The sequence below is a fragment of the Narcine bancroftii genome, chromosome 2, assembly GCF_036971445.1.
Source record: "Narcine bancroftii isolate sNarBan1 chromosome 2, sNarBan1.hap1, whole genome shotgun sequence".
In the NCBI taxonomy this organism is placed as follows: Eukaryota; Metazoa; Chordata; class Chondrichthyes; order Torpediniformes; family Narcinidae; genus Narcine; species Narcine bancroftii.
The window spans coordinates 217,746,667-217,772,362 of NC_091470.1; the positions used below are offsets into that span (position 1 = coordinate 217,746,667).

The 25,696-nt window shown below is 40.5% G+C and overlaps 1 protein-coding gene across 3 annotated transcripts; it reads left to right on the top strand.

Moving 5' to 3' along the window:
- Window positions 1-237: 237 nt before the first annotated feature.
- On the top strand, window positions 238-24,627 carry lsm5 (LSM5 homolog, U6 small nuclear RNA and mRNA degradation associated). Of its 3 annotated transcripts, XM_069920299.1 has the most exons (6): window positions 266-329; window positions 468-541; window positions 1,873-1,968; window positions 16,827-16,854; window positions 18,773-18,845; window positions 24,383-24,627. In XM_069920299.1, exons 3-6 carry the CDS (start codon window positions 1,914-1,916, stop codon window positions 24,413-24,415), a joined length of 189 nt encoding a protein of 62 aa, XP_069776400.1. In that variant the 5' UTR covers window positions 266-329; window positions 468-541; window positions 1,873-1,913; the 3' UTR covers window positions 24,416-24,627. The 3 variants fall into 3 exon arrangements, with proteins under 3 accessions (XP_069776399.1, XP_069776400.1, XP_069776401.1); XM_069920298.1 differs by lacking the exon at window positions 468-541 and having other exon boundaries at window positions 238-329; XM_069920300.1 differs by lacking the exon at window positions 468-541 and having other exon boundaries at window positions 286-329; window positions 1,848-1,968.
- Window positions 24,628-25,696: the final 1,069 nt, after the last annotated feature.

Below are 25,696 nucleotides of genomic sequence, written 5' to 3' on the forward strand. Positions count from 1 at the left end.
TCACCAATCCTTTTCAATCAGTTTAAAAACAAACTGCGCACTACGAGTTTCAGCAGAAGGCTCGGTTCCGTCCACCCAATGTAACCGAAGGGACATTTTGAGAAAAGTTTGGATTAGAAATCTTCACACACCTCCCCTCCAGGGCGGGCTGAGCCGTTTGACACCACGCGCATGCGCTCTTGTCCTGCACATTTTGATTCGGCGAGGGCCCCGAGGGGGCTCTTGATTGGTCGCGGCGGTTCCCTTTTGGTTGGTCGACGGGAGCCTCGCTTTCGTTCGCGGGAAGATGGCGCTGAACTCCACCAATCCTTCGCAGCTGCTGCCGCTGGGTAAGGGTTCGGGCTCGAGCTGGGGCTGGGCTTGACAGAGCGCGTTGTTTTGGCAGCAAAGGAAAACGTTCTTGTTGATGCTTAAAAATCTGAAGTTAAAATATTAGAGACTGATTTGTTAACTGTCTCTTACAATAGAGAGACTTCATTGAAACAGGCCCACGATGTCTGCTCTAAATATCATGTCGAAAACCAATTAAAACTACTTGGAGGTGATGCATATCCTTTAATATCCTCCACGTTAATGCGTCTAACAGCCTCTTAAAATATGTTATTGCAGATGTTCGCTTACACTTTTCTATACCAGGCAGCCCATTCCAAGAGCCAACCACTGTCGTTTTTTAAAAAAAAAGTCTTGCGTATCTTTTAAATGCTTCCCCGGCTTTAAAAACATATTTAAGTTTATTTGTCATGTTATAGATAGTGCAATGAGAAGGGTTTTTCTGCGAGTCTCGTGGTGGGCTATGGCAGGCATTTTCATAGCTGTATGAACTACCTCAAGAGTTTGTGGAGGTTTGGTATGATATTGCAAGTGCTGACAAATTTCTGCAGATGTGAGGTGGGAAGTGTATTGACAGGCTACATCACGGCTCCAATACCCTTGAATAGAAGGTCCTGCAAAAGGTAATGGATACAGCCCAGGACGTCACGGGTAAAAGCCTCCATATCATCGAGTGCATCTACGGGGGTTGTTACCTTCAGATCTACATCATCCAGCATGTGCTCTGTTTTTGCTGCTACCATCAGGAAAGACAAGACTTGTACTATCAGGTTCAGACCCCATCATCATCAGACCCCTCATTCTTAGTTTTGTATCTGTTTTTTTCTCTCTGTATTGCACAGTCAGTTTGTTTACATTTCTTTATTTGTTTACTTGCATATGCTGAGTACAGGTTTTTTGTAAGCGGTAATTCTGCCGCGCCTGCAGGAAAAGGAATCTCAGGGACATCGTGTATCTACGCTGACAAAAAATCTGAAATGTCATCTAAAGAGTACAACCACCGAGTCAATTTACAGTGTAAAGAAAGATCCGTTAGTACCAAGCAAGGGAAGCCTGATAGCACTGTTATATGGTTCATTCAGGAGTCTGATAGCTGTGGCAAAAAAGTGAAGAAACCCATTGGTGTATGTTTCATTCTGTGAAAGCTTCTCCCTGATGGGAAAAGTGTGTGCCTGGGGTGTGATGAGTCCTTTGGTATTTTGGTTGCTTTTTTTCAGGCAGTGGGGTCCTCTCGATAAGTTTTTACTGGTACAGTTCATTTGTTCTGACTGTTTGGTAATGAATGTTTTTGTACTCTTGATCATTATTGTAGGATGGAGGAAGGGGAGAGGAGATGGATTTGATGGTATTGGGGCTAGATGAGGAGAATGCCTGAATATGGTTGGGTGAAGAAATGCGAGGCGGTGTAAATGATCCATTCTAATCAACCGATGTTGTGATTCTGCAATCTAAATAAATGATTTTTTTAAAATCAATGCACGTTTAAATGTTTTATTTGTATTTTTTTCCTTTTACAGATTCAATCTTTTTCTTCTATTTCAGAACTGGTGGACAAGTGCATTGGCTCACGCATCCATATTGTTATGAAAAATGACAAAGAAATTGTAGGAACATTACTAGGTTTTGATGATTTTGTCAGTATCCTTTTATGTTTTACTTGCTATGAATGGATTTTTTTAGGACTTCCAACTGAATACTGAATGATCCGGATGCTGCGACCACACATGGAGTGTTTTTGTACAGTTTTACTCTCCTGACACAAAGGAGAAAATATTTGTTTTACCAGGGAGTACAGCAAAATTTACCAGAGTTATTCCTGAAATGGCAGGTTTACAGACAAGTTAAGGAGGCTTGGTCTCTACTTGAATTTTGAAGCATAAAATTATGAGGAGGGCTTAACAGGAGATGCATGTGGGCATTTTCCCTGGCCAAGAAGTCTTACGTTGGCTTACAGTCACTAAATAAGCAGTTGGCCATTTTTGACTGAAATGACAAATTGCTTCACTCAAGGATGTTAGATATTTGTCATTCTATACTAGAAGGGCTGTGGTGCCTCAGTCATTGATTGCACTCAAAGGAGGTATTGTAATATTTTAGCATGCCAAAGTAATCGGACAGTGCGTTTCTGGTTTAAAAAATGATGTTGTGATAGATCAGCTATGATCTTGTTGAATTTTCAAACCGTTAAGGAGCTGAATGAACTATTTTAAACTTTTGGCAATTAAATTGGTAATAGTGTGAATCTTTAGAATGTTACCTGTCTATAAATCTGGTGGGAACCTGCAGAAGTTCCATCTTCTTTCCCAGAATAACAAAACACCGTTATTCTCTAGATTTGTCTTACTTTTGTTTTGATCCAGTTTTGCTTTTGTGCACCATTTATTAACACTTAACTCTAACATTTGATTCTCATTGTGAAACTTTTAACCATGCTTTAAGTTATAAATCGTCATCCTTCACCCTTTCCAAATGATATCTGTGTCACACCTCCTAATCTCTTCTACATGATACTGGCCGTCTCCCCGCTCCACAATTAGTTTTCATGAAGGGTTTTCACCCAAAATATCCCGCCACTGATACTTCTCGACATTGAGTTCCTCCAGCAGATTGCTTTTTGCTCCAGTTGTCAGCATCTGGGGTATGTTGTCTCCTGAACATTAAATATTTGTTTTAATTGAATACTATATCCAGTATTCCTCCTTTCTTAAAGGGTGTGAGATCAGCTACATTCAGATGTCTTTCTTTGGCTTGGCTTCGCGGACGAAGATTTATGGAGGGGTAAATATCCACGTCAGCTGCAGCCTCGTTTGTGGCTGACAAGTCCGATGCGGGACAGGCACACATGGTTGCAGGGGAAAATTGGTTAGTTGGGGTTGGGTTTTTCCTTCTTTGTCTTTTGTCAGTGAGGTGGACTCTGTGGTCTTCTTCAAAGGAGGTTGCTGCCCACCGAACTGTGAGGCGCCAGGATGCACGGTTTGAGGCGATATCACCCCACTGGCGGTGGTCAATGTGGCAGGCCTCAAGAGATTTCTTTAGGCAGTCCTTGTACCTCTTCTTTGGTGCACCTCTGTCACGGTGGCCAGTGGAGAGCTCGCCGTATAACACGATCTTGGGATCATTCAGATGTCTTTAATGTTATGGTAAATGTTTAGAAATTAATCTGGGGAGGGGGAAATGAAAAAATGCACAGCTTGCATCTGTGACTTTTATGGAGTACCAAAATGCATTTTGAAGGGACTTCCTAAAGTTCTGCAGAGATTGTAGCAAATATGGGAATTGACAGAAGTGCATTGTTTGAACTGTGGATTGAAGAGGACATATAAAAAAAATATTTTATATTTGCATTTATTGGTAGAACAAATCAAAGGTTCCTTCCAGAATTTTAGTTGAATTCACACAAACTAAAATCTAGGTTACATTGGTGGATGTTTATGGCACAATGGCTATTTTGTCCATGTCATTCTTTTTTAAATTTTATTTAATTGTTTGCATTATTACAGGAAAAAAATAGAATAAAACATTAATTAAATATCCATCGCCAATGATACAGAAAACTTATTTTTCTCCCCATCCCCCCCACCCAAAAGTAAGAAAAGAAACACCTACCATTTAATATACAATAATATTAGCATAGACAATCATTAATTGTTATTTAAAAATTACTAATTAAGGGGAGTGGACAAGATAGAAGAGGAGGTTGGAAAATTATCCCTAAAATCCATATATGGTTTCCAAATATTATAAAAATTTTCCACTCCATTCCTTAAACTATAAGTAATTTTTTCCCAAAATTATACAATTTTTCATTATACCATCTACTTAATTACACTTCTCTTATCATTTTTCCATGATATCGCGGCACATAAAAAATATTCTTGGATCTTTTGATATCTTTATCTTCATAATTTGTCCTAATAATAAACTCAGTTCATTCCAAAACCTTTCCACTTTTTCATAAGACCTCCCTGAATGCAAAAAAGGACTTGAAGTTAGACCTAATTCCCAGCTCTTGGTCCATGATGCTACATTCTTGTAGAGTGTCAGTTGTGTCCTTTATGGTGGTATGAAAGGGATTTTGTTTCCATCGCTATCTAAAGGTAAATGTTCCATTGTTGTAACGCAATACTACATTTAGAATGTAGCATACATGAAACTCTTTAACCTTTGTCTACTGTAAGGCAGACAAAGAGTCACCACTTTGCCCAGTGCCCCTTACAGAAACCTGGTGTTCATAGGCGGGTCTCCCCTCCAAGTATTGTGCCTGCTTAGCTTCTGAGATCAAACAATCCCAGGTGTATTCAGGCTGTTAGGTGCTGTTCAGGCAATGACTTTCATCCTCCCCCAAATTCATTGTTTCTTTTATCAATGTTTCTAATATAGGTACATGATCCTTTATCTGGACATCTAAAATCTGGAAAGCTCGAAAATCCGGCAGCGCGCGTCGGGCGACCGGCAGCGCGCGTCGGGCGACCGGCAGCGCGCGTCGGGCGACCGGCAGCGCGCGTCGGGCGACCGGCAGCGCGCGTCGGGCGACCGGCAGCGCGCGTCGGGCGACCGGCAGCGCGCGTCGGGCGACCGGCAGCGCGCGTCGGGCGACCGGCAGCGCGCGTCGGGCGACCGGCAGCGCGCGTCGGGCGACCGGCAGCGCGCGTCGGGCGACCGGCAGCGCGCGTCGGGCGACCGGCAGCGCGCGTCGGGCGACCGGCAGCGCGCGTCGGGCGACCGGCAGCGCGCGTCGGGCGACCGGCAGCGCGCGTCGGGCGACCGGCAGCGCGCGTCGGGCGACCGGCAGCGCGCGTCGGGCGACCGGCAGCGCGCGTCGGGCGACCGGCAGCGCGCGTCGGGCGACCGGCAGCGCGCGTCGGGCGACCGGCCCACTGGAAGTGGGTGGGGGTGGATACGGCAGCACAATTCCGATGGGCTTAAATCTGGCTTTCCGAAATCCGGAAATATCTGAAATTCGGAACACACTTTTCCCCAAGGGTTCAGATAAAGACTCGTATAATTGAACTTAACATCACCTAACTTCATATCACAAAATTATCAAAATAATTCTATTCTTCTGTTCTTTCTTGACCTATCGTTTTTTTAAAGACCTTTATTCTTTTCCTTCTTGGCTTATAATTGCTTTAAACACCTTGATTAAATTTCTCCTTGTTAATCGTAATGAAATAGTCCCAGTCCAAGATGGTCTGTTCTCAAAGTTACTAAAAAATTCTGGCGGTATCTTCCCTAGATTCAATGCATAACTGGTAATTTTTATCTCCTCAGTCTGTAACCTAGCTAGCGTTTTATACAATTATAGTTTGACCTTCCTGCTCTTGAATTGTGTTCCTCAAGCCCGTTTCTGTGTGGTAGTTTAACAACGTAGTGATTTTTTTTTTGTCCTACTTTTAGAAATTTGTGGATCTGTGGACTATAATATACAGAGGCAGAAATGGGCTATTCAGATACCATTATTGCTCACACTTTTTATTATCCTAGCATTAATAATGTATTACCTTGTTTACTTTCCACCCTCTGTATTGAGTTACCACTTTGGTGGCCACCTAATTTGTCCATTGATATATCCCCGTACACTTGAATTTTTTTCTTCTCACCGTCAATTATGGCCACTTTTAGCATAATTTGTCACACCTTAATTCTCATCTTTAAATGCTGGGAACCAAATATATATTGGAGTATTGACAATTTAGAAATTATGCCATAAAAGGAAAGGAAGTGGTTAGGTCTGTCAACAAAGGAAGAGATGGTTGTAATGGAGCAGATTGATACTTGGGAGTAAAATCAGTTCAGGTAGTGATTTAAAAAAAAGTAAGGTATTTGGTGGTGTAGCATTTAGGCCTTCAAATCATCAATACTTTGGACAGTGTATACATAATGAAATGATGAGGGTTTGTAAGAAAAGTATTGCAGTAATGGGTGAATTTAATTTTCTTAAACTGCAAAATCAAACTATCGAGTGGCATTGAGAACAAGTTTATAGAGTGTACTTAGAATGGTTTACTGGAGAAATATGTTGACCAGACTCTACCCCATCTTGTATTGTTCAATGAGATGGGATTAAATAATAGTCACGGATATATAGCAAAGAAATGGGTCTCTCTCCATACTCAGTCTGCACTAGTCCTCAACTATCCACTTAAATTCATCCTATTTTACAATCATTGTGTTCCTATCAACTCGCCCAGATTTTACTACTCACCTACACACTTGCAATTTATTGCGACCAATGAATTTACTAGCTTGCATGGGATGTGAGAGGAAGTAATCACCTGAAAGAACTCCACAAGCTTACAGGGATAATGAACAACTCCACAGACAGTATGGAATGTCAACATTCAATCCATTTACTCCCAAGTATGAAATTGCAGTAAGCCAAAGTGCTTTGGGGAAATGGATTAATCGGTTAGATACTTGATTAGAATTTGAAAACAGATTTCATAAATCTTGGCAAGGATCTGTTCTGGTGAGAAAGAAAGGCTTCATGAGAAACATGAAAAAACAATGCTGGAGGTGTAGGCAAAGGGAGACAGAGATGACGCCTCTACTGAAGGCAGAGCTTTCCGTCTCTCAGGGAAATGTCAGATGGGATGGTAAAACCCAAACTGGGGTCAGAGTGGGAATCAATGTTGTGGAGAGTGTTGGGAGGAGGGTGGGGGATGTGGAGGGTTGGGAACAGTGGGGGGAGGTAGAGAGTAGGGGAAGCCAGAGGGGGAGAGGGGTCAGTGGAGAGTTGGGAGGAGATGAGAGGGTCTGAGGGTTAGAGATCTAAGGTGCTGATGGGGGAGGGTGGGGTGGGGCTGATCAGGCCATGTGAAAGATGCACAATCCAGAGCTCGAAGAAAATTGAGGAAGATATTAAATTGACAATAAAAGTACACAAGACTGAAGTTTTGTGGCAGGCCAAAGGACTGGAAAAAATTTAGAAACTAGCAATTGTTAAAATAATAAAAGCAAAGAAGCTAAATTGAATTTTAATTTTTAATTCTGTAATTCTACTATAATTTTTGAAGACTAGAGGAATTATAGGTAATGGGGAGCAGGTGGAGTTCACAGACAGATCAGCCATGATCTTATTGAATGGCAGACCATGCTTGACAGGCCATAAGGCCTATTCTTTCTCCTGTTCTGTTCTTGTACAGATATACAAAAGGCGCAAGCAAAAATGAGCATTCATTCCTGGGGGAATGAGATGGAGTTAATTGTGGGAAATAGCAAATATACTAAATTATTTTTGGTCTCTGTCAAGGGTCCAGCAATCTCCTCTTGCCTCGATTAACAGCCTGGGATAGATCCCAGAGGGCATGAGAAACCTTAACACAGCTATATTCTTCAAAAGACCTAACACCATCACCATTTTGATATCTGTGCTCTAGCATATCAGTATATCCCTTCCAGATCTTGCTATCCACCATGTCTGTCACCTTGATGAATTGTCCTTTATTGCAAAGGGAATGGAGTATGAAAGAGGAATTTTTAATGCAACTTTAGAGAATGCCAATGGGACTTTTCCCTGGGGCAGGACACATAGCTTTGGTGTTCTGTTTTCAAGAAGAATGCATTTGCATTTCAGGAAGTGCAGAAAACTTACTGATTTCACTGAATTGGTCCCTGGGATGAATAAAATTAACAGGTTGAATGCTGAAGATGGCTTTTTTCCATAGTAAAGATATTTAGATCTAGATAGGTAAAAATATAGATTTTCAATTAGGAGTTATTTTGGATAAAGATGAGAATATTTTTCTCTGAAAGGTTGTAATGGAAATTCTCATGCCTAAAGCTTTGTTAGTAATTGAATATTGGAGGCCAAGATTAATGGACATTCAAGTACGAAGAGAGATGAGCACCACGGAGAGAGGAGAAAGTGATGCTGAGCGAAGATTGGATCAGTCATGATCGTAGTGAGTGATGGAGCAGACTTGAGTACAACTAGTCTATTTCTGCTCTTCTTTCCTGCTTCTATATAGTGAAAAGTGAAATACCCGATAAACTACTCTCCAATCATATTCGTGTTGATCCATTTTCATGCTACTATGAGCCCTACTTTTAATCTAATGTACTATCTTGGATACATTATCAAATGTAACTTGTTTTTGTGGTAGTTTCAACTAGAGTGGATTGAGGGAGCCAATATTATGTTATAATTTGAAGCTGTTGGATGAGTTGTTTCAATTTGGTTCTCCTGTATCTTAAGGTCTTGTGTAATAAGACATAGGAGCAGAAGTAGGCCATTCGGCCTGTCAAATCCATTCCACCATTCCGTCATGAGCTCATCAATTTTACTCTTCTCCACTCCGCTGCTTTCTCCCCATAACTTTTGATATGCTGATTATTCAGATGCCTGATGATCTCCGCCTCAAATACACCCAACAACTTGGCTGCTGCAGCTGCCTGTGGCTGCAAGTTCACCACTCTGGCTAAAGAAATTTCCCCCGCTTCTCTATTTTGAATTCAACAGATTGAGATTGCCTGGATTGACAAATAAATGGGAAGTAGCTTGGCAACATGTGGCCATTGAGGTACCATGAGCATCAATGTCAGAAACACAGTTGTTTACAAATAATATTTATGATTTGGAAGAAGGAAGCAAAAATGCAGTAACTAATTTTGGAGATTTAAAAAAGGTAGAAAGGCAAATTTTGAGCTTAAAGTTTATGGAAATATTTAGGACAAATTTTTGAGCAAAATTATTAGAGCAGTGGTTTTCAGTTTTTTTCTTTCTACTTGCATTCCACTTTAAATAATCCCTATGCCATAGGTTCTCTGTAATTAGTAAGGGATTACTTAAAGTGGTGTGTGAGTGGGGGAAAAACAGTTGAAAACCACTGATTTAGAGATACAGCATGGTAACAGGTCATTCCAGTCTACAAGCCCATGTTGCTCAAATGCACGAATCAACGGACAAATACTCTATGCTTTTGGAGGATGAGTGAATACATGAGCAGCAGTGGATTCAAACCCAGGTCATTGGCGCTGGAAACAGCATTGCACAATCTGCAACTCTATTGTGCCACCCCTTTGAAAGAACAAAGGAAATGGTATTTAAATAGAGCGAAATTGCTGAAAGGGCAATGCAGATTTGGGAATACCTGCATATGAAACACAAAATTAACCTTTAAGTACAGTAGGTAAAAGATTCAAAAAGGAATTTTGCTCCTCATTTCTAGAATGTTGGAATATAAAAGTAGAGAAGTGTTTCTGCAACTGTACAAGGAATCTGAGATCCCATTCTAGAATGTTATAAGCAGCTATGTTTCCCTTGCTTAAAGAACAGTTTTATTGGAATCAGCTTGTGGAAGGTTCATTTACATGCTTCTTGGATGTGGAGGAATTGTCCTGCAAGGAAAGGTCTTTGCCCTCATAGGGATTAGAGACAGTTGAATTGAAGCTTTAAGTTCTTGGAGGGGTGAGTAAGGGTAAATGTTTCTTCTTGGGAGAATGGGGTGTAGATTTAATACCAATATGAAAAAGAATATTTTCTGGTTTAATTTTTTGAGGCAGAGTGGTGGAAGGCCTGTTATCCTCATAGATGCATTTCAACAGGTGAGGAAAAATAGATTTTCAATGTGAAAGAAAAATATTCCAAGGTGGGACCCACCTTTTAACTTAAAATAAATGGTTAAAGGTAACAGTAATGAGGGAAGTTGTCAAGCTACAGATCAGATACAATGTTGGGTTGAATATCTGCAGATGAAATGTAATCCTGACAAATCTGAAGTGATGCAGAATTTGGGGAGGATGTAGGCATAAAGGAATGTTGATGACCAGAGAGATCTTGGCATTCAAATCCATCGATTCTGACAGTGGTAGAATGAATAGATCATATGGCATGTTCACTGTCGGGTCAGTGATTAAGGTCAAGGTTGGATGTTCAAGTCTTTCTTATACCTTTGCTGTGAGTGTCTAAAATGTTGTGTGTAATTGTGGTTCGTTAAATGTTTAATGTGGGGGGGTGGGGTTGGGGGGAAGGGAGATGAAAAAAGAATTCTGCAGAAAACTGAAAAAAATCGATAATTGTAAATTGTAGTCAATGCAGATATGGTTAACATTGGCACCGATAATGTTGATAACTGTTTAAGTTTGGAAAATCATAAGTAAAATATTTTTTTTAGAAAGGTGGGATGTTCACTGGTTCAACCATGTAGTATTCTGTGCAGTTGTGGTCAGCACAGGAGGAAGATGTGATTTCACTGGAGAAACAGAGGAAGGATTGAATAGACTTGGCTTATTTTTCTGCGAATGAAGAAGGCTGAGGGGTCATCTTATGGAGGTATATAGAATTATAAGAGACAGATAGTTGGAATCAATTCCCCATGGCATGGATGTGGGTTTAAGTGAGAAGGAGTTTTAACAGGGATTTGAGGGGAAAATCTCTCCCGATGTGTGTTAAATTTACGACCCTTTGTTCTGAACTTTAGCAATGGTTTAAGATCCCCCTTTGAGGATCATCTTCATCCCAGATATCATCCTAATGAATCTCAACAACATCTAATACAAGTATGTGCCACCATAAGTAATAATTCAAATTTGTAAGTGATCTCCATGTGTGGTGTCACCAAAGCATTGTACAATTACATCAATACGTTTACACTTTCTTCCTTCAAGATGGTGGTGTGCATAGATGTAGTGGCTCGATACTCTTCCTTTTGATGCATTCAATGTGTGTTTTTGTGCATATGTTTGCTTGTTTATGTCTGGTTTGGACGTGCGAACCCTACCTACAGCCGACAGGATGATCCTGCCCATAGCAGGATCATCGCGGATGTGTTTTTGTACTCATGTAATGTGCTGGAGGAGATAGAATATAGGGCTCTTTGTGGATCGTTGTTGGGTCTGGCAGGAGTTGGATGAAGAGATACAGGAAGCGGAAGCTGGTTCACCATACTAGAGGGGCTAAGGAGGCAATCACACAAACCACCATTATCAGTATTTTTCTTATCAATGCCAGATCCACCACCAACAAATGAATGAATTTAAACTCATTGAGGTCTGTTGTATTCTGTTAATAACGGAGGGGTGGCTACACCCACTTATCTCAGATGCAGCAATTGACAAAGAATGGTTTAAAAACAAGGGGAGGGGGTGGTGATTATGCATGTATGTACTTAACATTTGATGCATTAAATGTGAAAATCTCGGGATAGTCATTGTTCTGACCTGGAGTACCTGACAGTTCAATGTAGATCAGCGTGTACAGACCCATTGTATATACCCACGCTCCTGTTCGGCTCTGAATCGTGGGTCCTCTACCGGCATCACCTACGGCTCCTAGAACGCTTCCATCAGCGCTGTCTCAGCTCCATCCTCAACATTCATTGGAATGACTTTATCACCAACATCGAAGTACTCAAGCTGGCAGAATCCGCAAGCATCGAATCCACGCTGCTGAAGACCCAACTGCGCTGGGTGGGTCACGTTTCCAGAATGGAGGACCATCACCTTCCCAAGATCGTGTTATATGGCGAGCTCTCCACTGGCCACCGAGACAGCGGTGCACCAAAGAAGAGGTACTCTCCAACCATGCATCTTGGCGCCTCACAGTTCGGCAGGCTGCAACCTCCTTTAAAGAAGACCGCAGAGCCCACCTCACTGACAAAAGACAAAGAAGGAAAAACCCAACACCCAACCTCAACCAACCAATTTTCCCTTGCAACTGCTGCAACCGTGCCTGCCTGTCCCGCATTGGACTTGTCAGTCACCAACGAGCCTGCAGCAGACGTGGACATACCCCTCCGTAAATCTTTGTCCGCAAAGCCAAGCCAAAGATTCACCTTCCATGAGTTTACTATTGTTTGTTTATAGCTTTAGGCTATCTTCTCAAATATTTAGATTTACAACAGAGCTCCTGCCTTGAAGCAGCCCAGGTTATAGCTGGAGATTTTAACTGCAGATTTAAAGGCAGTTTAAAATTTAAACAGCATATTAAATGTGTTACCGGGGGAAAAGACACTAGACAGAGTTTATTCAAACATTAAGAATGGCTTTAGGTCAATACATTACCACACGTAGGCCAGTTGGATTACTTAACCATACTCTTAATCCCAGCATACACTCCCCTTTGAGGGAAAGCTCAATCACTATAAACACTGTTAGAATGTGGCCGGCAAAGGAGCTTACTTGCAGTTGCAGGATTGATTTTGAAAGGACCAATTGGGATATTTTTGTGCATCAGGATTTGGAGGTGTACATATCAGCTGTTACATTCCGAACTGTGTTGACAACATCACTGTTGACAAACACAATTGGGTGTATTCCAACCAGAAGCCCTGGATGACAAAAGAGGTCAAAATTCTTCTCAAGGATCCTTCTCACCGCATTTAAGTCTGGCAATGGAGCACTATGCAGTGCCTCGAGAGCTATCGTGAAGGGAGGCATCAGGGATGTGAAAGCGGCCTATAAGAGGAAGATTGAGGATCATTTCTTCAATAATGATCGACAGAGTGTGTGGCAGGGCATCAAACATTTCACCAATCATAAAACAAGTAACAGAATGACTGTCGGGGCTGATGCCATGCTGGCCGAGGATCTTAATCATTTTGCTTGATTTGAGGAGAAGACAGTGGAGATGAACATAATACCCTCATCAGCCTCTTAACAGCCAACTCCCCGCTGTGAAGGAATATGATGTGAGATGGGTGCTCAATGTGGTGAATAAAGGAAAGCTGCTGGCCCTGATGGTGTGACAGGAAGGGTGCTGAAGGAATCTTCACAAAGATCTTCAACCTATCCTTGTCTAAATCCATCATCCCACCTTGCCTGAAGTCTGCCATTATCATTCCACTACCGAAGAAGAATGCCATCAGTGGCCTCAATAACTACTGTCCGGTAGCACTTTCACTGGCCATTGGGAAGTGCTTCGAGAGGCTGATATTGCAATGCATAAAAGCCAGCCTCTTACCCACCTTTGATCCATATCAATTTACCCAATGGATGACATCGCCACTGCATTGATCCACTTTGAACACCGGGGACCTTTTTATAGACTTTAGCTCTGCCTTTAACACTGTCATCCCATACAGACTGGTTACAAAAACTTGCTGAATTAGGATTTTCCCCATCTATTTGTCTCTAGATTAAGAGCTTTTTAATGAACTGCTCCCAGACTGTTAAAATTGCCACTCATCCTCCTCTACCCTTGCACTCAGTATCAGCTCTCCACAAGGGTGTGTATTGAGCCTTCTATACTCATGATTACGCCACATGTATTCTACTAATATCAAGTTTGCAGACGATTGGACTTGTTTCAAGAGGAGACGAGATGGCCTAAAGGGATGAAGTCCAAAGACTGACAGCGTGGTGTTCAGAGAACAATCTTGTCTGTAATTCCTCAAAAACAAAGGAACTTGCAATAGACTTCAGGAGGAACAGTAGAGTTCCAGACCCATTATAATCAACGGGGACTGTGTGGAAAGAAAGGGTCACTGCTTTCAGGTTTCTAGGTATGTATTTTGCTGAAGATCTCTCCTTGACTACCATTGCCATCACTGTCGTTAAAAAGGTACAGCAACGACTGCATGCCCTGATGATTCTCAGGAAAATCAAACAGAAGTAACTGCTGGTGTCCTTCTATCGCTGCTCCATCGAGAGTGTGCTAGCCTACTGCATTCTGCTGTGGTTTGCCAACTGCTTGGTAGCAGACAAGATGGACCTCCAGAGGGTCATTAATACTGTCCAGAAGATTATCAGCTGTGCACTGCCCTCTTTGGGGGATTTATTCAGCTCTTGCTGCCTTCGTGGAGCAGCCAAAATCCAGAAAGTCCCTTGCCACCCTGGTCATCATCTGTTTGACCTGCTGCCCTCCAGTAGACGTTTTAGGTCCATTAACTCATGGATAGACAGACTTAAAAATCGTTTTTACCCCAGAGCCATACGTGAATTGAATAACACCAAACATTGCATATTGTATTGTTTTATTGTGTTTTTATATCTTATTTGTTTGATGTATTTTGTTGTACTTGTGCAAAGACAATCAAAGGTTATCTTATCCCTCTACAATGGATACCTGTTTGCCATTGTAATTATTTGCTGTGCCTGCATGCTGACTTTGTGTTTTACATAGGATGTCACTGGTATCCCTTGACACAGATACATACAAAAGGATCACAAAATTTCAATTCTAACATTCCTCTGAATTCTCCTTCTTTATTTTGACAATCTCTTCCTTCCATTTTATCCCTTACCTCGTCTTAACCATCTTTTGGAGAGTCTCAGCAAAGGTCTTGGCTTTATCACCAAATATCCCAACTCAACGAATTGTAGGCCGAACACAATATTGAATTTTCTATGGTGCGACTCACAGCAATTTTCTTTGGTTGAGCCTTCATCCCAGATTGTCGGCTCTTCTATCTTCAGAATTCTTGATCTACTTGGACACACTCTCTATTGATGTATTCAAAGCTAATTGCCTGCATGACATTGACCACTTCAGTTTTTCCATTGCCTTGACTTGTTCCTCCCTTCCTGAGTATGCAGCACTCTGCTTGCTGACAACCAAGACCATCAGTGACACCAGACATGCTTACTAGGCTGGTACTCTTGATGTTTGGTGAACTGACCTCTACAATGCATTCCAGCTCTCTTGCACTATTTTGCACTTACTTCAGGACCTTGTCTCCACCACTGCCTGTTATTTAGTCATAGACAGCATTCTCTGGAAATATTTTCATCACAGCCTCATTGTCCCCAGCTGCACACAGCTGTTGACTTTCCTAAGATCCAGAAGCAGAATTAAACCAACCAAATGCTCAAGCTAGCTCAGTTATTCAATAAGATCATGTCTGAACAAGTCTCAAATGCACAATCTCTTTCTGGTTGTCTCCACATTCCCCTTGCCTAGCTTGTACTTCAAATATCTGTTGATCTCTCTGCCTTGAATATTTTCAATCACTCTTCAATCATCCCACCCCATCTGGTTCCATCTGCCCATCATCCCTCACCTCTTCTCAGCCCATCGATTACCCACTGGCCTGTCTCACCCTTTCCTCTTCTATGCAAACTTTCTTCCCATTCCATTCTCAGACTTGATGCATTGTCTCAAATCGAAATGTGCATTTTTATCTCCTTTCTATATAACCATTTACAGCACAGAACAGGCCAGTTTGGCCCTACTAGTCCATGCCGTAACAAATTCCCACCCTCCTAGTCCCACTGACCAGCACCCAGTCCATACCCCTCCAGTCCTCTCCTCTCCATGTAACTATCCAGTCTATCCTTAAATGTAACCAATGATCCCGCCTCGACCACGTCTGCCGGAAGCTCATTCCACATCCCTACCACCCTTTGCGTAAAGAAATTTCCCCTCATGTTCCCCTTATAATTTTCCCCCTTCAATCTTAAACCATGCCCTCTAGTTTGAATCTCCCCCACTCTTAATTGAAAAACCCTATCCACATTTACTCTGTCTGTCCCTTTTAAAATCTTAAACACCTCTATCAAGTCCCCCCCTCAATCTTCTATGCTCCAGAGAAAAAAAGCCCTAGTCTGCACAACCTTTCCCTGTAACTCAAACCTTGAAATCCTGTCAACATTCTCGTGAACCTTCTCTGCACTCTCTCTTTTGTTTATATCTTTCCTATAATTTGGTGACCAAAACTGTTCACAGTACTCCAAATTTGGCCTCACCAATGCCTTGTACATCATAACCTTCCTACTCTTGAATTCAATACTTCAATATTCACCTCTACCGCTGCTCCCCCAATACACACAAATGCTGCATGACCTGCTAAGAGTCTCCAGCAGCTATTTTTACCCTGGGATTTTAAATAACAATAGTTTTAATCAGAACATGCCAATTCTGATGAAATGTCAACTTGCAAATATTAACTCTGCTTTATCTCTGTGGATGTTTTAAAATCATTCTATTTAAGATTTTTTTTAAATTAAGCAGTTCCAGCATTATTGTTTGTATCTTTGTCTGAGTGCTTTGCACCACCAATAGACAATTCAGTAGTGATTAATGGCTTCACACTCCCTCAGTCTGCACCACCACCACTTGTCTTCAGTCTCTATTGGTCTCCAATCTATTGCAAACATTCACTTTCTTGTTTAGCTGCAGATTGATTTCCTTCCTTGTAGAATTAATTGAATTTCAATTGAATTGAATAACTGTTAGTAAAATAAAATGAAACAGAAAATATTGGGAATAGGAATAGAAAAAGAAATGGTAAAATTTCAGGTCTGTAAATGGTCACCAGAAGTGGATAAATGGGTCCCAAATGTTAGCTGTTTTTTTCCATTGGTTCTGCCTAATCTGCCAGGCGTTTCCATCTTTTATTTTGTTTTTATAATTCTATTCTTTATTAGCCGATCTTTAAATTCCAAGGAACACTTTTTTCCTCCCATGTTAATTTTCCCCCTAATTTTCTTGCTCACTAACATCTGTTGTATAGATTCTGCAGAATCTACGCTCTGCTGGACTGATAATGATTGATATCAATATGTTAATAAACTAATTATATTTACAACACCTTACATTTCTTAACTCTAATCTTTGGACATGGTACTCGAAGATGTCACAGAATTGTAAGTTAATTTTAATTGCTTTTATTGCAGATCGATCTAGTTAGAAATATTAAAACATGTGCACAGCTTAATGTACCTTATTCGGTATTCTAGTCAGACAACCTGAATGGATATGTTCTTGGCCTTTTTGTATATTTCTTATTATGAAGTCAATGTTTGCCCTTAATTATCCAATGAATTACTGAACAATCAATTTACTTTTCATCTTGTGAATGTTATTTTCTGGATGGGCTTGTAGTGAGGTCTCCAAGGAATCACTCCTTGAACAGATCTTTAGCTGAACCATTTTTAATTGATTTCTTGTACTGAAGTAAGTTGTTGATTCATTCTCAAGGAAAGCCACTGCATCAAGATTTTGTCAATGACATTATTTCATAGTGCACAGAAACACTCTTCTGCTCAATGTCTATGACAACTAAGTTGCCTACTAGTAATGATTGAATGGATTGGCCCATATCCCTTAAAACATTTCTGATCTATGTACCTGTCTAGATGTTTCGTACCCTTTACTCTGGCAACTTGTTCCATATACCATTTCTAGTTTAATAATAACTTATCAGAATTGCATAAAATAAAGGCCTCAAGTGTGATCTCACCCATATCTTGAACAGGACATCCCAACTCATGTACTCAATGTCATGAGTGATAATCTCATATCTAACTGTGTCTCATTCACGTCTCTGTTCTCCAGCACACTTCTAGGCCCGACCACTTACCAAGCAAATCCTGACTTGGTTAAACCGAGCAAAATGCCACACCTTGCACTTGTCCGAGATAAATTCCATAAGCCATTCCTTGGCCCACTTTCCACATCTCGATCCTATTGCGATTTCAGATGACCACCTTCACTGTCCACTATATCAGCAATGTTGGTGTCATCTGAAAACATGCTCACCATTGCTCACTACATTGCCATCCAGTTCTTTAACCCAGCATTGATTTGTGCAACATACCACTAGTCACAAGCCTCCAATCTAAATAACAACCCTTTACTATCACACTCCAACTCCAACCTTTAAGCCATTTCTGCATCAAAATGGCCAGCCCACCTGGATCCTACGCAATATAACCTGGACTAGCCTACCATGAATACCTTGTCAAAGGCATTGCTGAAGTCCATGTGGACAATGTTTGTCACTTTACCCTTGTTATTCCTCCTCACTGCTTCAGGAAAAAAATCATATCTGTGAGCACACATGCACAATGTCTGTGCTCACTGTCCCTAAATGGGCCTTGCTTTTCCAAGTACTGATCAATTCTGACCCTCGGAATCCACTCCAGCAACTTTCCAACCACTATTGTCAGGTTTTCCTGTAGTACCCTGGGTTGTCCTTGCAGCCCTTCTTAAAGAAAGGCACAACATTAACTGCTCTCCAATCATCCTGTACCTTGCCTGTGGCTAAAGATGAAATTGATGACTCTGCCAGTGATCTGAAATTTCTTCCTTCCCACACTGTCCTAGAATATACTTAATCAGAACCTGAGGGGTTTATCTACCTTTGTGCTTTAAGATCTCCACTCCCACCCCTTTTGTAATATAGATTTGTTCCAAGACCTTGCTATTCATTTCCTTAATTCCTTGGTTTCTGTGTTAAATACATATGTGAAATATACAAGACCTCCACTCTGCCAGGCATTGATCCTTAATGAGACATATTCTCTCCCTAGTTACCTTTTGCTCTTTGTTCTTATAATGTTGGATATTCTGTGTTCTGCAATTTTACTTCCTAATGCAGAATGTTGCTCATTCTGTGTAACGGAATTAAATGCCAGTCCTGACAGACCATTAATAATTCTATTGATTAATTTGACTCTAATTGAGATCTTGCACCCTAATCCATTTTTGAGTTTGTAATCCAGTTTGGTGTTGTGACTGTTAACTAAATTCACAGTGCTTTTCGCTCTTGATCTTCTACAGTGAGATCACGCCAGAAGGAAGAAGAATCACAAAACTGGACCAAATATTATTGAATGGAAACAACATAACTATGGTATGTAATGGCAGTACAATATATAACAGACAGATTTGCAATATACTGTGGAAACTCGAGCGAAACACAAAAGTCTTACAAAACGCAGTGATTGTAGTAAAAACATGGTAGTAGAGAAACTCAGCAGTTCACACAGCATATTTTGTAGAGCAAAGATTATGATACATAACCAATGTTTCAGGCCTGAGCCCTTCATCAAGGTATAGGCAAAATGTAGGCAGGTGCCAGAATAAAATGATGGGGGAGAGGGGAGAAGCAAAAGCCCACAGGCAAGAGGTAATATGTGACTAAGGGAGGGAAAGCACAACAGCATAAAGGGGAAGGGGTATGACTGAATGGAGAGGGAAGGGAATGGAGAGCTGGAAGAAAGACAGAGGGAGAGGGAAGTGAGAGAGAACAGCGCGTGGACTAGCAGAAACCAGATAAATTGTAGTTAATGCCATCTGATTGGAGAGGGTCCAGACAGAATATTAGGTGTTGCTCCTCCAATTTATAAGTGGCCATAGTTTGGCAGTGCATGAGGCAATGGGCGGGAGTGGGATGTAGATTGAAATGGTTGGTCACTGGGAGATCCCAGTCATTGACGTGGACAGAGCGAAGATTTATTACTGGGGAAACTCAGCAGATCCTATAGATCTATAGGAAGTAAAAGATAACCAATGTTGTCTGTTGGGGATAAAGAGATGTGTCTTTTTGTCCCATCAGTTAAAGCCATAGTATAAATTGCACTCAAGTCTTATTTTTTTTAAACTGCCCCAAATTTCTAACTTCAGCATTTTTAGTTTCTTGTGGATTGTCCTTTTAAATCATAGTCTCTCCGTTCTGCCATTTATAGTCAGATCACCTTCCTTTTCTTGCTAAGATATTACATAATATACCAACCCACATTATGCAACACATTTCTATCCTTTCAGCAAATTTTACTGTTATATGATAGCATTTCTAAACTGGCCCATTAACTACTGGCTATCTGTGGGTAGATTGTAGGTAATCTGTAGACAAATATTAGTGATATAAATAAACCAGTAGAATGTAAAACAAAGTTGTATATCTGTTTTTCCACCAAAGCACAAATCTGATCTGGAAAGGGGATCAAGCTCATCAACTATTTCCCACAACCAGTGGTTGGTGGGTTTGCTGTAAGGTGGTCTGCGATCGGTGAAGTAATATTTAAGGTGGCCTGTGGTTAAGAATCAGTTCCACAGCATGGAATCAAGCCCACAGGCCCATTTTGTCCCTGCTGAACAACATGGCCTCCTGTTCCATTTCTGCATTTGGCCCATAAGCCTCAAGTCATGCTCAGCCATGTAATTATCCAGGTTTTTAAAGTAAGCTCACGTACCTGCTTCTACAACTCTGGCAGTTCTTTCTAGATGCCACCATCCTTTGAAGAACTGTCACCTTGTGGCACTCCTTCAACTTGTAGTCGTGCCTTCTTTGATTCTCCTACTTGAGGAAGTGGTATCATTATTCACTTATCTATGCCCCTCAATAAAATCCTTTCTCATCCACCTGTGCTCTGAGGAAAACAGGTCCAGTATTACCTGTCCCAACAATAACTCAACTTCCTTAATCCTGGCAACACCTATATAAGCCTCTTCTTGTACCCTTTTCAACTTTGTAACATCATTCCTATAGCTCAGCAACCAAAGATGTATACACTATTCTAAGTGTGGCCTTACCACTTACTTGTACAACTTCAGTATGATGTCTTACCACTTCTATTTACTGCCTTGACTGCTGAAGGCGAGCATCCCAAGCACTCTTTAATATGCTGCCATCTTTAGAGCTATATACTGCACTCCTGGGTCCCTCTTCGCCATAACAATCTTTAGGGCACTACTGTTGGCAGAAAACATCCCACCCTGGTTTGATTTACCCAAATGCATTATTTTGCACTTGAATTAAACTGCGTCTGCCCAGATGTCATCTGATCTATAACCAATTATAAACCCAGTTAACCTTTGGTACCCAGCATAGCGCATATTTAGTGTCTTCAGCAAACTTACCTTGCCATCCTTGTCCAAATCATTTATGTTTATTATAGAAAGCAAGGGAACTAGTACCAAACCATGAGGAAATTCACTAGCCATGATCCTCCAGTCTGAAAAACTGCCCTCTACATCCACACTCAGATTTCAATCATTCAGCCTTTTTTTTAAAAATCCAGTTGGCTAGCTGGCCTCCTATCCCATATGCCTAATCAAATGCCTTACTAAAGTCAGTCTTAATAACATCAACTGCCTTGCCTTTGTCTACCCTCTTTGCCACCTCTTTAATTCCTTCATGTTTGTGAGACACTATTTTCCACATATAAATCCATAAATTTTCCCCTGATCATCTAAATTCTTTCAGAATCTTCCAGTGGCTTTCCTGCCTCTGATTTCCAACAAACAGGAATGTAGGTACGTAGATTATCCTTAGAGCTCTTTTTAAATAACAGTTCCACATTTGCCATCCTCCAGACCTGGGGTGTTCTCCTGTTCTCAGCAATGAGTTAAAATTTTTGCCTGTTCAGATCTCAACAATGTCCTTCCTACAATGTTCTGCATGCACTTGATGTATGATCTTTATTGCTGGTACTGACATATTCTGGGCAATATTTAGTTTCCTTCCTCATTCCTGCTTATCCTGGTTCACAGTAAACGTGTTCAAAAAAATGTTAATTTAAAATCTTCCCCATCTCCTCGGAAAGATTGGAGCGACTGGAATTTAGAAGGATGAGAGGGGAGCTGATTGAAATATCTAAGATTATTAAGGGATTAACACACTAGAGGTTTGAAACATGTTCCCAATGTTGGAGGAAGTTCAGAACTAGAGGCCACAATTTAAGAATAAGGGGTAGGCAGTTGAGGAAAATCTTTTTCACCCAGAGAGTTGTGGATCTGTGAAATGCTCTGGCTCAGAAGGCAGTGGATGCCAATTCACTGGATGCTTTCAAGAAAGAGTTATAGAGCTTTTAAAGATAGGGATATGGGGAGAAGGCAGGAATGGGATACTGATTGTAGATGATTAACCAAGATCACAGTGCAGACTCGAAGGGTGGAATGGCCTGCTCCTGCACCTATTGTCTATTGACTAGAAATGCCCATCCTGATCCTTAAATGAACCTGTTCTTTCCTCATGACTTTTGTGATCTCAATGTACACAAAATCTTTGATTTCTCTCATACACCCTCTGCCAAAACATCATGTCACTCTTTACTGTGCTTCTACATTATACAAGGGATTCATTAGACCTCCTATGCCTCTGATATATTCCTCCTTTTTCTTTCTTGTCTGGGTCTCTGTTTCTCCTGTTAACCAGGGTCCCGATTCCTTGCCATTCCTGCTGTTTACCCAACTGGGTATGTGTTTGTCCTGGAATTTCCTTATTACATTTGAGAACTCCTCCCGTTTGACAGTTGTGCTTTTAATCTCAAATATTTGCATCCTGTCAACTTTTGCTAACTTCTGCCCAAGATCAAAATTGGCTTTGCCCAATTTAAGATTTCAGCCTGAGGTCCAGTCATTTTTCGTAACTATATTAATTCTTATTCACCAAGTGACACATCAGATATCCGACCAGCATCTCTCCCCAGTATACGGTACAGTATTGCTGCTTCCCTTGTGGAAAATTCTCGTGGACCCACGAGAATTTACCCATCCAAACCCCTAACACTTCAGCATTCCTAGTCAAAATTGGAAGTTGAAATCACAGCTTGTCTTTTTATAGACAGCTTTAGAAGTTGAGAAACATTGATATACAGTAAAAACCATTGTATCCAAAACCAATGGGCCTGGTAGATGCCTGATGAGGATATTTTCCAGTAGCTTGAGACTTGCTCCTGCATTGTCTAATATGCCTGCATTAGAATAAACAGTTTAAAAGAAAAAAAAATTATACTGCACTTACACTGAATAAACTTCACGTATGAATATATAAACCATTAAACTTATTTTTTACTTACTATTTTATTCTTATTTATTTTAATTTTTTAATTAATTTCCTCGATGTTTTTGCTGGAGGGTGCATGTACCAGGGTTTTAATGTCTTGCAGTTTTCATTGAGGACAATGCGAGACATTCAAACGTCCTTGAAAATTCCCTGACGGCATAAAAACATGGTTCAGCTAATTCAATCTTTCAGCTGTTTAGTGAGTCAGGCTGTGATGATGTTCAGAGCCTATCCATTTTGGATGGGGGGGGGGGGGGGGTCTTTGATCAGCAGGTCAACATAAATGAATCCAGGAAATAAGTCCCTAGTTTATTGGACGCAACTTGGTGCTGACTGCAGTTCTGGTCCAGTCTTTCTACTATGTTAAAATTGCTGCCCGATCTCATGGCATTCTAAAGAATAGAAAAGGCCCACTTTCTCAATGGTGCACACAAGACCGTAAGATATAGGAGCAGAAATTGGCTATGCAGCCCATTGAGTTTGCCCTCCATTTAATCATGAGCTGATCCATTTTCTGACCCAGCCCCACTGCCCACCCTTCTCCCCGTAACCTTTGATACCCTGGCTAATCAAGAGCCTATCCATCTCTGCCTATACCAATTTCCCTGCATTAATTCTTTATCCTTTATTCCCTGCTCATTCAAGTACTGGCCAGATGTATCTTAAATGTTACTGTTGCACCACCTCTTCTGGCAGCTCATTGTCAATATTCTGCCTGCAGAATACATTATTGTATTTTCCTAAAATTTAATTTTCTGTTACTCTTTTGCTTTGCCAATTCCTTTTACTTTCTTCTTTTATGGTTTTGACTATATGTCATGCTCTCTGTGTATCTCTGCACAAATTTCAACTATGAATATTTACTGTCTTTTTGTATTGGGATATTGTGGTAAACAATTGTAGTTGGTGTATCTTGAAGAAGGGCTCAGGCCTAAAACGTTGGTTATACATTTTTATACATCTTTACCTCCAATGGATGCTGTAGGACCTGTGTTTTACGACAATCACAGTGTCTGCAAGCTATTGTGTTTTACCTCAGTATCTATGTGGCTCCAGCAAGTAAGAATTTCTTGTGTATATGACAAATTCTGATCCCACCTCATCTAGTAAATATCTTTTCATAAATCCTTTGCATTTATTCATACATTGTCTTGAAAGTTATTTTGTTTCCCAGGCCATACTTTTATTTTGTAATAAAACTTAAGTTGACTTGATGAAAATTTCCATGAAATCAAGACAGTTTTGTTTTTTTTTAAAAATTACAATTTCATGAGTCACTGAAACATTTTTTAAAATGTGTAAATTTGACATACAGTAAAATTCCTGGTATTCAACAGCGATGGGATTTCCCAGTTGCTTGAGACTGAATGTTGCGAGAACGGAGTCAATTTTAAACTTTTGTATCTGTTACCCATTTATTTTTCACTTTTTTTGCTGGTTGCTTGCCTTCTGGATAACAGGGATGTTACTGTGCAATTAAATGCAAGATGGCCTCTTTGTTTTTTCTGTACCTTGTATTTGTTAATATATATTCCTGTAATTTGCCAGTTGTGGGTGCTTATTTAATACAGTATGTCTTTGTACATCTTTAACCTTTCCAGCTTATACCTGGTGGTGAAGGCCCGGAAGTATGAGTGGATTGATCTGACTTTCAACTGTGAAGTTCTGATTCTCTAGTTTTGAATTCTTTTGTTCTGCCCTGCTAAAATTTAATTTCTACAGAATTTCCAAAAGTTTTGTATGTTGAGCAAAGAATGATTGTATCAGGAGAGGTGAATCATGACCAATTGTATGTAAAACTTGATTCTTTTTCTAAAGAAAAAAAAATAAAATTTTCTTTCAGTTATGACTTCAGTTTTCATTGTGTGATTTTGCATTTTAATAAAAATTGTATTTGAAAATTATCTTGTGAATCTCTAGTTAATTTTTTTTAAAATCACAACTTTAGCCTGCAATTGTGGTGGATATTCAAGATTCTTTTATTGTCATGTCATAAAACAGATGTAATATGACACAAAATTGCATTTAGTCTGCCATAGGGTAGTCAAAGGTTCGCCGTCGTCAAAAATCGCCAGGCTTTCCTTGCGGTCAGAGAATTGGGGTGCATGGGAATCAAAATATCTGGCAAAATGAGCAATGAGTGATCATTGAATGACCAGCAAGGAGAGAATTTGGATACCGACCATTAATTATTGACACCCCCTTCTTTCCATTTCCCACCCCCCACCCCTGCTATAAAAGTAGGCTCTTTCTTTTGGTTATATTTATTTTACATTTCAGTGAAATATAAATGTTTTGTTTCATACAAGACAAAAAGCAATTTTGATGTGTTCAAGATGAGATTTTAATTCTGACAATGGGCCTATTTTGTGCTTTTTCTGCATGGAAATTGTAAAATTGAATTCAGTCAACATTGTGCTGTTTTATGGAAGCAAATTGTGTGCTACATTTTCAGTGCTCAAGGAAGGATGACTTGGTACATTTGGGTGAGGGTTTTTATTAAAAGATCATTCAGGATAACCTGGCAAGTTTTGTATTTTATGTATGCAGCATTACTTTGGGTGAATTCTTAGATGCACAATATGCAAACAGACCCTTTAGCCCAACATCTATGCTGACTAAGATGCTAATCCAGACATGCCATTTGCTGACTTTTGGCCCATTTCCCTTTAAACCCTTCCTTCTTATTTGCTTGTAAAAAGTTCTTATCGGAGTATACTGTGACATCAAAGAGTCCTGAGATTTGTTTCCTGTGGGCCAGATAGAATTTCTACTTATCAGTGGTGCAAAAACTACTCAAACAATTCTGTGTTGTGTATTGGCCTTTGTGTTGTGTGGTTTTGTGTTGGAAAGTGACAGTTTGCCTTAGGAAGCCAAGGTGAAGGTGGACTGCTGAGAGAGTGGGAGACGGACTG